The sequence below is a fragment of the Mesitornis unicolor genome, unplaced genomic scaffold (assembly GCF_000695765.1).
Source record: "Mesitornis unicolor isolate BGI_N332 unplaced genomic scaffold, ASM69576v1 scaffold7903, whole genome shotgun sequence".
Lineage (NCBI taxonomy): Eukaryota > Metazoa > Chordata > Aves > Mesitornithiformes > Mesitornithidae > Mesitornis > Mesitornis unicolor.
In genome coordinates, this window is record NW_010175283.1 from 62,759 (window position 1) to 78,230 (window position 15,472).

At 41.2% G+C, this 15,472-nt stretch overlaps 1 protein-coding gene across 1 annotated transcript in view; it reads left to right on the forward strand.

Moving 5' to 3' along the window:
• The window catches only part of XYLB (xylulokinase homolog (H. influenzae)), a gene marked incomplete at its 5' end in the record, with an annotated part of 81,179 nt that overhangs the window by 60,763 nt on the left and 4,944 nt on the right, over nt 1-15,472 (forward strand). Inside the window, 3 exons of the mRNA XM_010181327.1 lie at nt 5,899-5,957; nt 9,801-9,888; nt 12,126-12,220. Of these exons, the coding sequence (XP_010179629.1) occupies nt 5,899-5,957; nt 9,801-9,888; nt 12,126-12,220 (242 nt within the window). The remainder of the gene's footprint in view (nt 1-5,898; nt 5,958-9,800; nt 9,889-12,125; nt 12,221-15,472) is intronic.

The window sequence follows — 15,472 nt, forward strand, 5'->3', positions numbered from 1 at the left end:
TGAAATCATCAAAAGGGGAAGGCTTTGAGTCAATGTTAAATTCATATCTGAAGTGAGCCAGACTAAGAGGATTTTCAGAGTTAGGTGATTTGGTGCCTTTACGCTTCAGGTTGTGAAATACAAGGTTTTGTCTTTATTGAAGCAAAGTCTTAGGAAAGCCAAATTTGATGACGTCATGAAGAGAAATTTCTACTCTTAGAAGTTGCTTGAGAACATAAGGTGACCCCAGCTATCAGTAGCATACGAGTCTTGACTGTGGATACCATTCCTACTTCGTTTTACTTAGGTGCATGTGTGTCTGCTCATTTTAGTGGTATTATTCTTGCCTTACAGCAGTGTGAACAAGAAGAATCATGCCTGTTCTCCTCTACATCAGTGTAGAGACTTTATCAGTGTAAGTAGCATAAATGTGGAGAATATTAGCCGTATTTGTCATTGCTGCTGAGGAAATCGAGGCTTTTTTCCTCTGTTGAATTACAGCTGGTTTGATAGTAGCTGTACCCTTAGAGGCTGATGAACAATTCTGTCCTTAAAAGTTGTTTTTCTTCCCCAGGCACTGCATTTAAAAAATAAGAATAAATTCTACGTCTGGAAAATATCTGAGATACATTTGAGCAAGTGAAAGCCTCGGTGAAATTAAAGCACGTTACGAGATATGAAAACTTCTTTGCTTACAAGAAAAGAGCCAATCTATATGGCAAATACGGCTTGCTGATAACTGATGCTTCAAAGTGAAAGTCACAAACACTTCTAAAAATATTCTTTGTATAGCCTTTATGAATTACTGTAATTTTTTTAGAATTGTAAAGGTGACTGAATTTGAATATTTGGCTTCAAATTTATAATTTATTCACTTGGGTGGTTGTATTGGTCTAGATCTAAAAAAAAAGGAAAAAAAAAAGAAAAAGAAAAACAGTGTGTTCCAGTTTACACTACTTTTACTTCAATCAGGTAGATTTTGTCTAATATACTGAAGGCTGGTTTGTGGCAGTCTTTTTTTCTCTGTTACGGAATCCTTGGAGATGTCAGAAGTGGTGCAGCATGAGGTAGAGAAGCATTGCCTTTGGACCCAGTCCTAGAACTCACAGGGACACAAAGGGCGCTCAGAACCTTGTACATTTTCATCTTTAAAAGGATATAGACCAGAGAACCTTTTACCATAGCAGGAGCATAATTTCACAGTCTTCATATGAATAAAAACGATTAGTGTGGATTTTGGAAGAGTTAGTGTGCGAGGAGGATGATTTTGGAACATTTGTTTTATAAATGGGACAAAATAATCACATATTTTTGCTTTGTTTTTCTTGAATGAAAAGCTAGAAAATACTTTTTTTGAAATTATAGTGTTTGGAGTTAATCAGGGAAATAAAGGAGGGGCTGGCACTTTTCTCGTTGCTTGCAAATTGTAAATTGCAGTTATTCGCAATCATGCTTATAGCTGGCGTGGGTTCATGTGCATAATCAGCTGCTTTTTGAATGCATGTTCTATTGTTCTGTTTTATTTATGGATTCAGTTGTGATGAGCAAGACGTTAGGAAGTTGTTTGGATGAAGCTTTGGAAATGCCTTTTAGGAGTTTTGAAAGTCAGGGAGTGCCTGGAGTTTGGGGTACAAACCTGGGCTGTGTGTAGCACTGGAAATTTCGATGAAAATGTTGAAGAGTTTTCAACCTCAAAATGTAAGGTCAAATTCTGCTTTTGGACTTTGTGGCTCATGAGCCAGCAAAATCCTGGACAGATCCAGGCACGCTGTTACAGGCCAGTTGAAATACAGCCAGATCCAGAGGCCCTGAGGTCAGGAGCCATCCCATCGACTTCCAACCTGGCCCCGTGAGCTGACCCCGCTCCTGCAGGAACAGGAGGGGGAGTTTCTACCTCCAGCCTCCTTGCACAAAGGATGTGGCAGCAGGTGTTTGGTGCCAATTATCAGCACGGATCTTCTGACTGATGAGAGTTTGCTTGTGTGACAGGTTTTCTTAATCATGATGGTTGTGTGCCAGGACCATTGGAGAGGGTGTTGGACTGCTCAGGAGAGACTCACCCTGTGTTACTGGTTCCAGTGTCTCATTGCTGAATCCACTTGGGCAATGCTCTTTGAGTCTACACCTTCAAAAAATCTTTGGTTTTCCTTCCACTTTTTGTCATTATCTGCTTAAACTGCTTGCTTTTCTGGGAAAGCATCAGTTCTGTGTTTGTAAATACAGAGTCATGCAGGACTTCGGTCTTTTTGGGACCACTGACAATGGCTGAACACAAATAACAGTAATTTCCCTCTCTTCTCAGTGGCAGGTTTTGGTTTTTCCCCTACATGCCTTTCAGGAAAAGCCACATTTTGGCTGAAAACAAGCACCAAGAGGTAAACTTCAACATCACTCAGCTCTTGCCGGATCCCTGTGAAAGGCAGGACAGGGGTGGCTGTGTGGGCAATGACACCCCCAGAGTGGGGCCACACTTCCCAGCCTTGTATGGGAAAGCACCTTCTGCTCAGTCTTTCCACATTAGTGATCTTCTTCACTTGGGTCTTCCCCCTCCGTCTGTCCAGTGGGAACAGTTATTCTAACTGAATTTCATTAGAAGATGTGCGTATTGCAAGATGACACCATGCAGCTGTGAATGCTTTCTAGACAGGGTTAAAATTCTGTATCAGCTCTCTAAAAAATCATTAATTTTTAAATAGGCAGGAAATAAACTGGTTGGTTAGGTACTATGCAGGGAGTTTTTAATTAAAAGATGTTTAAATCTGATTCTCTCAACTGTCAAAGAATTGAATTCATGAATTATGTTTGCTACAGTTGTTGTTGGTTTGTTGGTTTTTTTAGTAACACTGTATTTAAGTTCTTTCTGTGCACCGCCGTAGGGGATAGCTGGTAGCTCCTGACAGATTCAAACACAGCTGGCTGAGAACACTGCTAGTGATGGATGAACGATGTCTTTGTTAATGCCCCTGTATACATAAATGATGGGCTTGCTTTATTTATTTATAACATGTATCCAATTACACATCTTGGAGCAAATGTCCACTGTTCAGTAAAGCACATGGTATTGGCATTAAAAAGACAATCCCTGAAATCAGTGATCAATGCATTTTCCTCACTCTCCAGAGAGAGTTTGAAATTAGAGTTAAACCTAAAATTCAGCAAATTCAAGTCAGTTCTTTTGGGACCTACTCCTCCTCTGTAAGAAGTGGCTGAAGCTCAAGCAGAGCTGCCTCTGGAAACGCAGCGCACTGGGTTCAGCTCAGATCGCTCCTCCCCATGGCCTGGATGGACCAGTCCCACCAGTACAGTGGGTCAGACTCTGTTGTCAGACAGTGATGGCTAAGGGTCACTAGGCTGTTACCTACTGGGATATGTTTCGGTGAAGCGAGCCATCCTGATTGTTTGAAGTGGAGGAGAATGAATGGTTTTGCCCTTCACGTAACTTCAGCCTAGGGTTTTGGGGTTTTTTTTTAACTGTATATCTGTGTGTTTGTGCTTATTAGCTGATCCAGTTTAGAACTTGAAATGTCCAACCAATATTAGAAACTTACAGTGTAAATTAAGTTAGTTTCTTTCATCAAGTAGGTTAGCTATATACTGAAATAACTGGTTATTGATTCTATAATTCTTAGTATTTTGCAATGAAAGAATTAGTCTGGATTAAGATGGGTGTGCAGATAATCAAGCTGTTAAACACTTTTAGACTTTGAATGTTTGCCCTCTTGGTAGAGATTTAACTCAACTAATAGTAGGGTAAATGCATACTCGTGAGTGGTTTGTATCGAGTGGCAAATGCACTGTAAATTCACCCCTACTTCTCTTATGGTAACTTATTTTTATAAATATTATGTATAAATATTTTATAAATATAATATATTAATGTTATTTAAATAATTTATAATATTTATATAGAACCTCCTGAATTACAGTTATGGCATAATGCAGCCAGGACCTGAATCTCCTGACCTAGCAAGCAGCAAGTCTCCTGTCCAGTCCTCAGTTCCCCATGCAAACATGTTCTCTGTTCCAGGGGTATTGGAGTCAGCTGAGAGGCACAGATCAGCCCTCCCTGGCCCACCAGTTACTGTGCCAGTGAAACGGGCAGCAATATGCACTGCAGAGCTCCAAAACGCTTGGAAAGCTGTGGAGCAGCAGCCCTAAGACAAAAGATTTTGCATGTGGATGAAAGTGAGCTGAGCTAAGCTGTGTTTGCTGTTTTCACAGGGGATTTTGCTGTTTGGCTTTACCAGTTCTATGCTGGCCACTATTCTTTGCTGGTGGTGATAGCCTAGCAGTTTAAGCCCCTTTCCACAGAGCAGTCATGCCTTATCTGTTGGTTTTATCTGCTATGAAGTGTAGCAAAGATGTTTGTTTCTCTCTGTCTTGCTGGCTGTCTCTGAAATGTGGTGTTTTCGTGTTGGGTATGGTAGTTCTGCAGGAATTTATATTCGCAGCAAGATCTAGCAAGACAGACTTGTGACTACTAGGCAAATCATTTAGAGTTGAGTTTGGTTGCTAGGAAGAGAGGCTTATGAGTTATTTTTCACTGGTTTCTGTGCTATTATGTTGTTGTGATAATCTTGGCAGGGATCTGTCACTCCGTGTTGGTATAATTGAAACTTGTTTTCCCTGAGGAATCACTCTGCTGTTTGTTTTATTTGTTTACTGACATTGACAGAGATCCTAATGGCTTTTAAAACCCAATTTGTGCATCGCTGAATATCCTCCAAAGAGGAAAATAAAATTAAATTTATCAGTAAAATAGGGTCCCCCATGCAATGCTTTGTGTGGGTCTTAGACTCCACCTGAGCACCTAACTGTGGGTCCAGAAATGGCACGGGGAGCTGCATCTTCTTTTTATTTCTAATTTTGTCTTCAGGGCTTTTGTCATTAAGATTCTTGAAAGGGTAAATGACAATAAGTTATTTATTTAGGACACCAGTACAAGTTGACCAACTTTGCCTCGTGAGAAAGAAATTATCTTGAGCTTGTATGAGAAAGGAGGTTAAGGTAACAAAACAGTAACCACAGTGAAATTCCCCTTTTGGGAGGGTATACACGATGGCATCACTTATTATTGTCATAAATCAGGGTGCCTAAGTGGTTAGATTTTTTCAATACACAATACCAAAGTATTTATGCATTTATTTTGTTTTAAGCCTTTGAAGAATTTCAGTGAGGTCCTTTGGACTGTTCATGTTCATAACACCTTGCTGAACTGTGGTTATGGATGGACGTATGGCTTGTTGCATGCCGTGCTGCAGAGCATGCACACAAAGAGATGATGAGGCACAGGACAGACTTTCGGCAGTGTGAGAAGGAGGGGTGGGTTTCTTTAAGGACTAAGGAATGCAGGATAATTATTTTAACACCCTCAGAGCTGTGGGTTTGCATTGGATGAAGATTCAAGGTATTTTTTTATTCTATTGAAGTGACTTAGACCATCTCTAATTACCTTTTAACACGCTTCTTTGTCATTCAAGCACATAGGGATTGCCCAGGTTTCAGTGAAGTCTGACTCTGAACGTCACGAGGAGATAAGTTCAGAAAATACTGCTGATTTTAAAGGTTATCTGTCAGCTTGTATATATACAGCTATGAGCCAAACCAATCTGACCTCAAACCAGAGCTCTTTCTGCCTTTCTTATAGTGTATCTCTTTTGCAAATCTCCCTGACTTTGATAGCACCACAATAATAATAAATCGGAAATATTTATGTTGTCGCTTCTCAGGAAGTGTTCTAATGTGCCTAGGAAAGGTGGGTAATTAGTCTTATCTCCTTGTTACTGAAGGTAAATTAGAGGTACAGAGAGAGGGCCCAGATCATCTGACTCCCACCTCCTTGTTCTCATTGCTTGGTTCAGTAGTGCAAATCTTCACAATATGCATTCAGTCTGATCTATATGTTGTATTGCATTGCAGTGCCCAGAACAAGGATTTTGGCTACTGGTGGTGCATCCCACAATAAAAAGATCTTACAGGTAAGTGGAAAATTAAATCTTTTGATCTGAACTTGTGGTTATATCTGCGTTTTTATTATCATGTACTGAATCCAAATCGCTGCAGCTGCACAGGAAGGCGTGGATATGGGATTGTGAATCTGCTGCAGGTCTTTGGGGCTTTTCTTCGTCTTTAATGTGGAAACTGTTAGCCCAATGCTTATTTTGTGTTGAACTTTAAAGGGTTTTTTTACACTCGACTAGCTTTATGACTGTATCTGAAGCTCTGGTGATTTCCAGATCTCATCATTTGCATCAAATCAATCAGCAAAGAAATCAAGAAAAGACTTGATATGACACCTGAAATTTTTGTGAGTTCTGTCATTCAGATCAAAGTTGGACCATGGATTTAAATGAGAGGAGCATTTTGGTGGTGCTGAACTCTCAAAAAAACCCACCCCAAGCAAACAAAAGACCCCAAACAATTCCCCCAAACCCTGCCCTTGTTGTTCCGAGTATCTGTTGCTTATTAGCATTGTGTCACATACTGGGGGGAAGCTATGCTGCTGTATAGCCTCTCCTCCCTCTTCCCACCTTCCTCTTCTGCTGCTGTTGCTGGTTAAGATTCTTCCAGCCCTGGGTAAGATCCTTCATCTCTCTTCCTGAGGACAAAGTACTGTGTGCTCTCTTTTTCTACCCATTGAGATACGGCAAAGCCTTGCTCAGGAATGGCGAGAGGCTCTCACCTGGCTTTTGCTATCACAGAAGTAGACACCTGGGCTGGGATTCTTCTTGCCTGAATCCAGTCCTCTGCCACATGATGCCTGTCTACAGTCAATCCTGTAACAGTCAGGGGAGATCCAGTCAGTTACAGCGCAAAGGAAGCGGCATGGTGTTTTAATTTACCAAATGTAGATGCCTCCCTCCGGGTGGGCCAAAATGCTTTCTGTACCCCAGTGACGGCCTTGACAAGCTCCCCTTTGACTGGAGGCTCTGATACCAAGCCTAGAGGTAGATGTTTACATCAAAAGGCACCTGTTTTAATCTTGGGCTATGTTCTGACACTGAAGTTGGTCAACAGAGGGTGAATTATTTTCTGGAGATGCCAATCCCTTTCCATCAGCTAGAGAGAGTCTAGAGGCCAGCCTCAACTATGCACCATACTCTCCAAAGTTGCAATCATATGAAAGAAAAGTCATCTGCTCTGCAAAACCTGAGCTGGAATAAGTGGAGGCTGAAGAGCAAAAAGCAAAAAGCTCACTCTCTCTCTCCTAAGGCATCTAAACCACATGTTTGTATAACCACTGGTTGTACAGCTGATTGGGACACAACAAATTTGGCATGTTTTGCCTGTAGATGTCACTTCTCTTCATCTGCTTTGGTTATTTTGCTTAGGAACTTGACGTTGGAAAATTAACTGATAGGTTAATTGCTTAAAACATTGGTCCCTACTGGAGTAATTCTGCTAAGAGTATGTCAGGAAAGAGATTGGATTAATAGATGAGTTTGTTTTTAAAGCTGTATTTCCAATTTAGGTGCTAGAGCAATCTCCTTGCTGCAGAATGAAGGCAGAGAACTGAATGGTCTTAGAATGTGTAATTCTGCAACATGCACAGCTGAAGAATTGTGGAGATGGGAGAGTGGTGGCTGTGGTGCTTGCTCTTCACCTGTAACAATACAGCTGCTTTTAAAACTCAGAAGTGTCTTAAAATAATATGATCAATACAGTGTCATCCGCGCAATTCAGTCATTGGTTGATTGGATCCTTCATTTTAATTTAATCAAAACCTCAGAAACCATATCAGTTGCATGAAGAATAACAGCTTCCACCCTTATCGTGGTCAATTTTGGATAATTTGTTCCAGGGCTACAAAAGACTATCATTTAATTAATCAACATTCAGTAGCTCCTATATTTTATACCGCAAAGGAGGCAGCTTAGGAAACTCTGTTTAAAAATATAGTAGGGCAGCTTTCTCCACAGTTCTGGGAAGCTTTTTATAACATACGTGGTGTTTGATTAATGACCACATGAAACACAGTGAAATATTTTTAACAGTAAAACCTCTAACGGCTTCTTTTAAAATTATTCACGAGAGAGACCACAGTTTAAAATGACATTAAATAGATGAACTTTGAGTAATTTTAATTGGGTAATCATGTGGCACAAAAGGTAGTTATTATTTGTAGTATCACAGCACTTATTAGCATTCAGTATAGAGTAGAGCTGCATTGTATAAGGCATTGCAGAGACGGAAAAAAAAATTAAGAAGACCTCTGTTGTCTAAAGGAATTAACAATTCAAGCTTCAGACAAGAAATCCCCATTAGAGATGAGATGAAGAAGCAGATGGGGAATGTGCTGAAGCAATACGGTAGTCTTGGCTGGCAGGATGGGCAGCAGAACCAGCTCTCCATGACCTTACCATTGCCAGAGGGCTTTTTAATGGATACCATGATTAATTTTCCACTTGTCCTCTAGCATTGAAGCTCATGTGTTGCTCAACGCTTGCAAGCAGTTAGGCAGTACTGACTTGGCTGTCTTACCAGAAGAGGGTGCTTTAAATGTATAAGCTCAGGCTTTCACTGAATTCTAGTTAACAACCAGACACTTTTTTTCAAAATTAAGAAAGTTGATGGTTTTCAGAGGTTTTGGTTTGCAGATTCCCACAGACTTTCAGAGAAAGAAGCAAAATCCTTTAGAAATGTCACATACTCTTTTTTTCTTTAGCATATATGGATTGTATTTCTTAGTATCTTTTATGAGGCCCTGGGGCCCATGATCAATAGGGCTGTGAATTTCTAGATCAGGGTTGCAGATCACTGATCCAAATGGTTTGGATTTCTGGATGCTCTGGCCTTATTTTATACTCGATTGTATGGATGTAAATTGGGTGCTACACTGTTCCCTTTGGCAAAAGTAATAAAACCAGCACAAGTGAAATCTGAAATGTTACCTGCTTCATGTGTTGCTCAGCCTGAGGGACACCTGCAATCCTAGAGGCGATGAAACCAAAATGGAAAGAGTTTGCTGACAATGTTTTTGGAAAAGAGTTATTGAACCTCCTTTGTCCCTATCCAAATATGTCTTCATTTTCCCCCTTCTGTATCTGTTTTCCTAAACCTCCACTGTGGGGAAGAGCACATGTACTCAGTGAAAGCGAGATGCCTGGTGTTGATTCCAATGAAGAAAATAACCTTAGTATCTGTTAGATATTGTCACAAATTCCTTGCCTGTAAAATTTTCTTTGAATTGCTCAAGCCAAGTTGAGAAGTGTTTTGGTACATCTTCATTGCTAAGGATCCCTTGAATACATGAAAATTCCTGGTAGGTGTAGAGACTCCAGCTCCTGTGTCATTCTTCCTGCTAACCCTAATATGATGGGAATGGTGGATATGAAAAAGACAGGCTTAGAAGGCCTTCATACTGCTTTTAATTTATCAAAGTTAAGAACTGAGGCACCATCACTGGTTCCTTTCTCCTTCCATCCCACTTGGCTCACTAAACATAATGGACAAACAGGCACCAGTTGTGGAGTCCTGAGCAGATCTCCTTGCCCTGGTGTAATCCTTTGGCATTGGCTGATGGTGTGGTCTTATGAGGGAGATGATGCTTGAACCCAGACTCCTCTGAACTTGTAATAAAGAGATCTGGAGAGAAATGGATCTTGTTTTCTAGATGCAGTTACATCTCTAGCTCAGATTTACCAATACCCCATTGTGTGACTACTTCAGGACTTCTTGTTGCCTACAGCACTCCAATCCGTGGGTGCTCAAATGCTTGGCTGGGGTGTACAGTAGTTATTTGTTTTCCTAAGCAGTGATTGGGGATTGCTTATCTCTTGTCTTTCATGGACATGTGTAACCCATGCTTTGATGGTTCTCAGGTCCTGTCTGATGTGTTCAACGCACCAGTGTACACCATCGATACTGCCAACTCTGCTTGTTTAGGAAGTGCTTACAGAGCAATTCATGGTAAGACTAAGGAGATACCTCTGAGCGGCCTGGGCATTTAATTTCAGTTGTTAATACTTGGGATTAACATTACTGAAAATGAGGGGAGGATAAAGCTGTGTGAATCTGACTGGAAGACTGCTCAGGTCCAAGAGAGTTTTTTGCTCTTAGTACACTTGAATCAGGCCCAAGAATAACATTTACATTATAATTCAAGTCTGGTGGCTGCTTCTCAACCCAAAGGATAGGGTCTAGAAACTGTTGATAGTGACAGGGGAAGGTCTAGGACCTTAATGTGTTGTGTTGCTGCCTCCATGTGCTGCTCTTGGGAGAGCACAGCCAACTGGAGGTGTTGCTGTGTAGCCTGCTGCCCTGCTTTGTGGAGCAGGCAGTAAACTTTGTTGCTGAAATGGTCAAACCAAACAAAACATGAATCCTAGCAAAAAAAGATCAGAGAGGGAAGGGATGACAGGTCCAGTAATACTGCTGGCCAAGTAAATGTTATTAAACCTGTGTTTATCTTCTAGCTTTTAAACGTCAAGACGAAGGATATTCAAGGTGTCCTGGGCTCTGTGCACAAGTATGCACTTTCTCTTGTAAAAGCATAAATCTTGGGATACTGCTAGGCTGACCAGTCATTTTACTTGCTGTACTTCATCACTCACTGTAATGCAACAGTCCAAGTCCCAGGTTTAACGTGTTAATTAACTTATATCTATTAATACATGCAGGTGTATGTTAACAGTGGGCCATCAGCCATTAAAGAGTTGAATCCCAGGCAGGAAATCTTACATCTTTTGAAACAGTTTCTAACATCTTACAGCTAAACAAATCAAGGAGTGTGTATCGAATTCTGAAGTCCTTATTTAGGCCAACTTTTTGTTATCCTCAGTTTTTCTGATTAGAAGCTTTAGGATTTGGACCTTAAGCCATGGATAGCTTCTGCACAAGTTCATGTAAGATCATGGGATTGCAACAAGCGTGGAAAAGATAACATCAGCCATCAGAAGAAATCAGCCAAGTTTTAATTTTAGAAGCAAATTCTGCTGTCACATTATAGCATCTGAAGACTACATGCTCTCTTGCATTTGAAAACAGCACAGAAAATTGCACAGCCAAAACTTGAGTCGATGTGTTTAATGCACACAGCATGATCTCCTCTTCATTTCCAGAAAAGACAAAGTTTCTGTCAGGCAAAGTACGCTTTGGCAGGACAATGGAAACAGTGCTGTTAGATTATCCATATGTTTGAAGCCACACTGGGACCATTTCTCTACCTTGGGGGCCAAGTTTCCAAGCTGTTTTTCTCTGTACTCAAACTTTGCCTACTGCTTCAGAAGCCACCACAAGCTTCCCAGCACCTAATGCAGGTGAATGCCTGTGAAACATGGAGGTATCATTAAAGTTGTGCAGTTATTTCGGATGTAGGAAAGATGTGAATTCCCTCTGCCAGTTTGGCATATGACATCTTGTGGCTTGGTTGATGGAGCAGTTGAGTGAAGATTTCGGATGCCATGCTGATGGAAGGACTCCTTAGCTCAGGTGCTCTGCCAGCCAAGCCCCAGGGGCAGGCTGTGTGTGTTTCTAAATGGCATTTTTGATTGATGCTTTCAGCTGACTCACTCTTGGCTGGGGAAACGAATTGAGTAAAAGTGAAGGCTTGCTAATATAAATGAAATATTGATGGCAAGGGCTCCTTAATAATATTACAGTGTACATCTACAAGTAGGGTGTTTCTCAGTTAGCCTGGGGTTCTTAGCAGATGTAACAAGGAACTTCTGAAATGCTGTGATTCGCTTGCAAAGCAAAATGCTGTAGTAGCAGACGTCTCCTATTATTCTGCTTCCTCATATAGAAATATATTCAAAAAATTGTAGCATATTTTCTTGACAGTGTTTTAATTTATCTTCCTTTTTTGTTTAATCACATTTTGTCCTTGAATCCCTTGCTTCCACCTATTTTCACTGCTGTTTACTGTATTGTTGTAGCCATAAATAATTACTGATATTGTTGAGTAGCATTTCTGCTGCTTACCTATTCTCCAGGGTACAAATTGAGTGATTGGCAAAAACTCAATCACAGAGCCCCCACTTCCTGGGCTGGCGCGTTGGAATGTAAGATCTTCTGCCATTTATCCTTCAATCCTGAACGCTGACCTGACCAGGGGAGATCAATATAATGTATTAATTTGTCAGGGAGTCAAGGCACATCCCTCATCGTGCTTTTTGCATTGATCAGGATTGTGATTCTCATTGCAGGGCTTGTAGCTGAGAGGAATGTGCCCTTGGCCGATGTCGTGAAATTAGCACCAGAGCCTAGATTGGCTGTTACACCAACCACAGGGGCTGAGGAGGTAAGCAAACTTGGGAATACCATTTCGTTTTCATTTCCCATCTGTCTCAAAATGTAGCGGTTTGATAATTTTTCTAGCAAAACAGATGAATTTAAGAAACATTTTGTTACACAGTTCTTGTTGTAAAGATTGCTGTGATTTTTGGGAGATCTCTGGTGTTGTAATGACACAATAATCTGAGTGACTGCTTGATCCAGGTCTGTGAGAGTGACTTCTTTTCCCTCTCCCCTAAGTGGGTGTGATCAGAGAGCAAAATCTGGTTTTTAAGGGACAGAAAAAAGGTTATAAAATAGGTTGCATTTGGATACAAGTCAGTCAAGTTGTAACTGATAATATTAACAAAATAGTCTTGACTTGCTTGCAGGAAACAGCATGGAAAAAGGCGTGGTGATGGGGCTTTCTGGCCTCTTGGAAAACATCCCCCCCAAATCCTTCCTGATCTTAAACAAGGGTCAGCAATTGTGAATCTTTTCTTGTAGCTCCCAGTTGGAAAGTGTGCCAACTGGAAGGATTCATTAGGCTCAGGTCTTCAGTACCGTGGCCCTCCTGGGAATTTCAGCATATCTGAAGGTGAAGTTTGTGCATTATGAGGCCAGTAAAGCAAGAGAAGTGGTCCTTGTTGGTAACTGTGTGGTTCCAGCCCCTGTAGAACCAAGGAAGGAGTCATCGTTTTGGGCTCCCCAATGCAATCCAGCACCTCTCACCATCAGGTGCCAAAGGCCTTAATTTACAACAGCTTCTGAAATATAATGTCCAGTAATAAATAAACAGTACAATTTAGCAAGATTCCTAGTGAACACATGTTTAAATAACCAAAGGTGAATCTAACTCTGTCTTCAGCTTAACTGAAGAAACTTAATTTACATCAGCACAGCCTTGCACTCTCCATTTATGAGATTTGGATGTGCCCTAACTACAGGCAACAAGGTTTTAAAGCTTTTATTTAAACTGGGAAATTAATGATCTGCCAAAACTACTAACTCCCAGCTACATGTGTAGTGGAGCACCAGATATCATCATGAGTAATAATAGAAATGATCATGCTGCATTGTGCCTGCCAGCATATTATTTAATTATTAACTGAGATGGAGGAGCTCAGTAATCGAATAGAAGTCCCCTTCAGAAATATTAAGACATTGAATAATTTAAACTTGATTGATCTGATCTCATTTACTCAACCTTCCCCCCTCATTTTAAAAGATAAAATAATTAGCAGCAGTGGCCTGTGCAGCGTGTGTTGCAGCTGAAGCCTCCTGCAGGGAATACACAGGAATACACCAGATCCCTAGTGTCCGATTCAACCTCAAGTTGCTGCTCTGTTCCCCCCCAAAAATGCTGTCTGCTGCAAGGCTGCTGGGCTGGCTTGTGTGGAGGTGGTGAGCGCTCTGAGACCTGCTTGTGACCCTGGTGCTGCTTCAGCTGGAAAACTCAAGGGCAGGGAGTGCAGCTGTCACTCACAGGGGCCTTGTGAGAGCACAAAGCGCCTCGTACCCCTGCGGGGCCACGCTGGCCTAACTGGAAAGATCAGTGGGGAATTTGTGTACCTCTTTCTGTTTTCCTGTCTGCATATGTCTGCCATAAAATGGCCTGGAAGCTAAAAGAGTTAATTATCTCCCTCTCAATACTTTTCTTCTCCTTTTCCACTTGGTTAGACCTGGCTCTCATAGCACATCTTTTTATTAGTTTTAAATGATGTAGAGCAGTGAATTATTGCCCCAGTAGATAGGAGTGAATGATAGAGAAGGTGGTGGCCAAACAGCATGGAAAGGAATAAGCGCTCCTGCTCTTTAGCTTAGCTTGCCAGCTTCATTCCTGTCAAAGCAGCTTCTTGCAATTACATGTTCCACACCAGTTTTTTTTCTTCCCGTCTTATAATTTTGCAGTTGATGGTGGATTCCCTGGCTAGTTTCATGGCTGTGAAACTGCAGAAAGCCAGAGGGCCTGTCAGTAATACAGTGTGTTAGCATGCACAGTGCAGTAAAAATTCATAATGTGATGAGTCAGTTTGATTCTGTTTTTTACGGCGCTGCATCTCCCTGTCCATCCAATTTCATTCTGTTGAGGTTAGAGGCTTTCACTTAAATGACGGTTCTTTTTATAAACTTCAAAGTCATCCTGAGGTTAAGTTCTGTCTCGCTGAGGAGCTCTTCTGAAAGAGTCTGGTTAACCAATGTGAAATTCCCCGGACCACTTCCCCACATTTTTTGGACGGCTACAGCAAAATCTTGGCAGGATGGAGAAAAAACAGGTCATAACACAGCAGTCTGCTCTGGTTTCATCCTTTCTTTCTGGTATAGGTCGGAGGCAACGTGTGTTAGATCATTGGAAGGAGGAAAATCTCTTACAGACAGAGGTCAAACAATAGTTTTGATGTAGCTTCATTGCCAAGGCTTATGCACGCAGTAGGGCTTTCCAGGAGCCAAAAATGCAAGATATGTTTCTTTGGTTGCTGAAGGATCATTTGAGATAATGAGAGTGATCCTGAAAAGGAAAAGCAAGGCACACAAAGCAGCCGCTCTGGTTCAGTTGAGCTGATGGGCAGGTAAAACAGTAAAGCCACAAGAAGGGAGACATAGAGATAGAGATGGGTGATGAGTTAGTGGAAACTGAGGTCCCACAAGTTCCAACTTGTCTGGCAAAAATGTGACTTTATCCTGTAGCAGATGGTTTCAAAGAGGATAAATCCCTCTCCGTGGCTCCGACCCTAAGTTTCTTAGTTGAACCTGATTCTGCGGGATATTTATAGGATGTGGGGGCTCATCCAACTTGAGCTTGTTTCTAATGTTGTCAAGGCCCTAATGGGTCATAAAGTTTTCTGGTGGTGACCATCATGGTGGTAGTCTTTGGTTACTTGCTCAACTGGGCCAGCTGCAGTCAGTCATCTGTGAGTTAATCTGATCAATCTTTCTCCCCTATTTTCAGAATAGCAAACATTAGAGAGTCGTCTCACCTCTTTGGAGCCTCCTCTCTCTCTCAAGGAAAAAGATTAATCAGAACCACTGAGCATGACAGAAATAACCAGGAGATTCTAGAGCAATAAATTTATGTTAACAGACAGAAAGAATCTATTATTCTGGCATTAGAAATTCAGCTCTATTTTAGTAATCTATTAAAACAGAGATGGTTGGCTAGTTGGCTAATTAAGCAAAAAAGCATGAGAGAGAACCTGATTATCTGGAGTTGATCACTTGAGTTTATACAAGCCATGTGCCTATCATGTACTGTCTGATTTATTGTAATATTGTCGTGTAG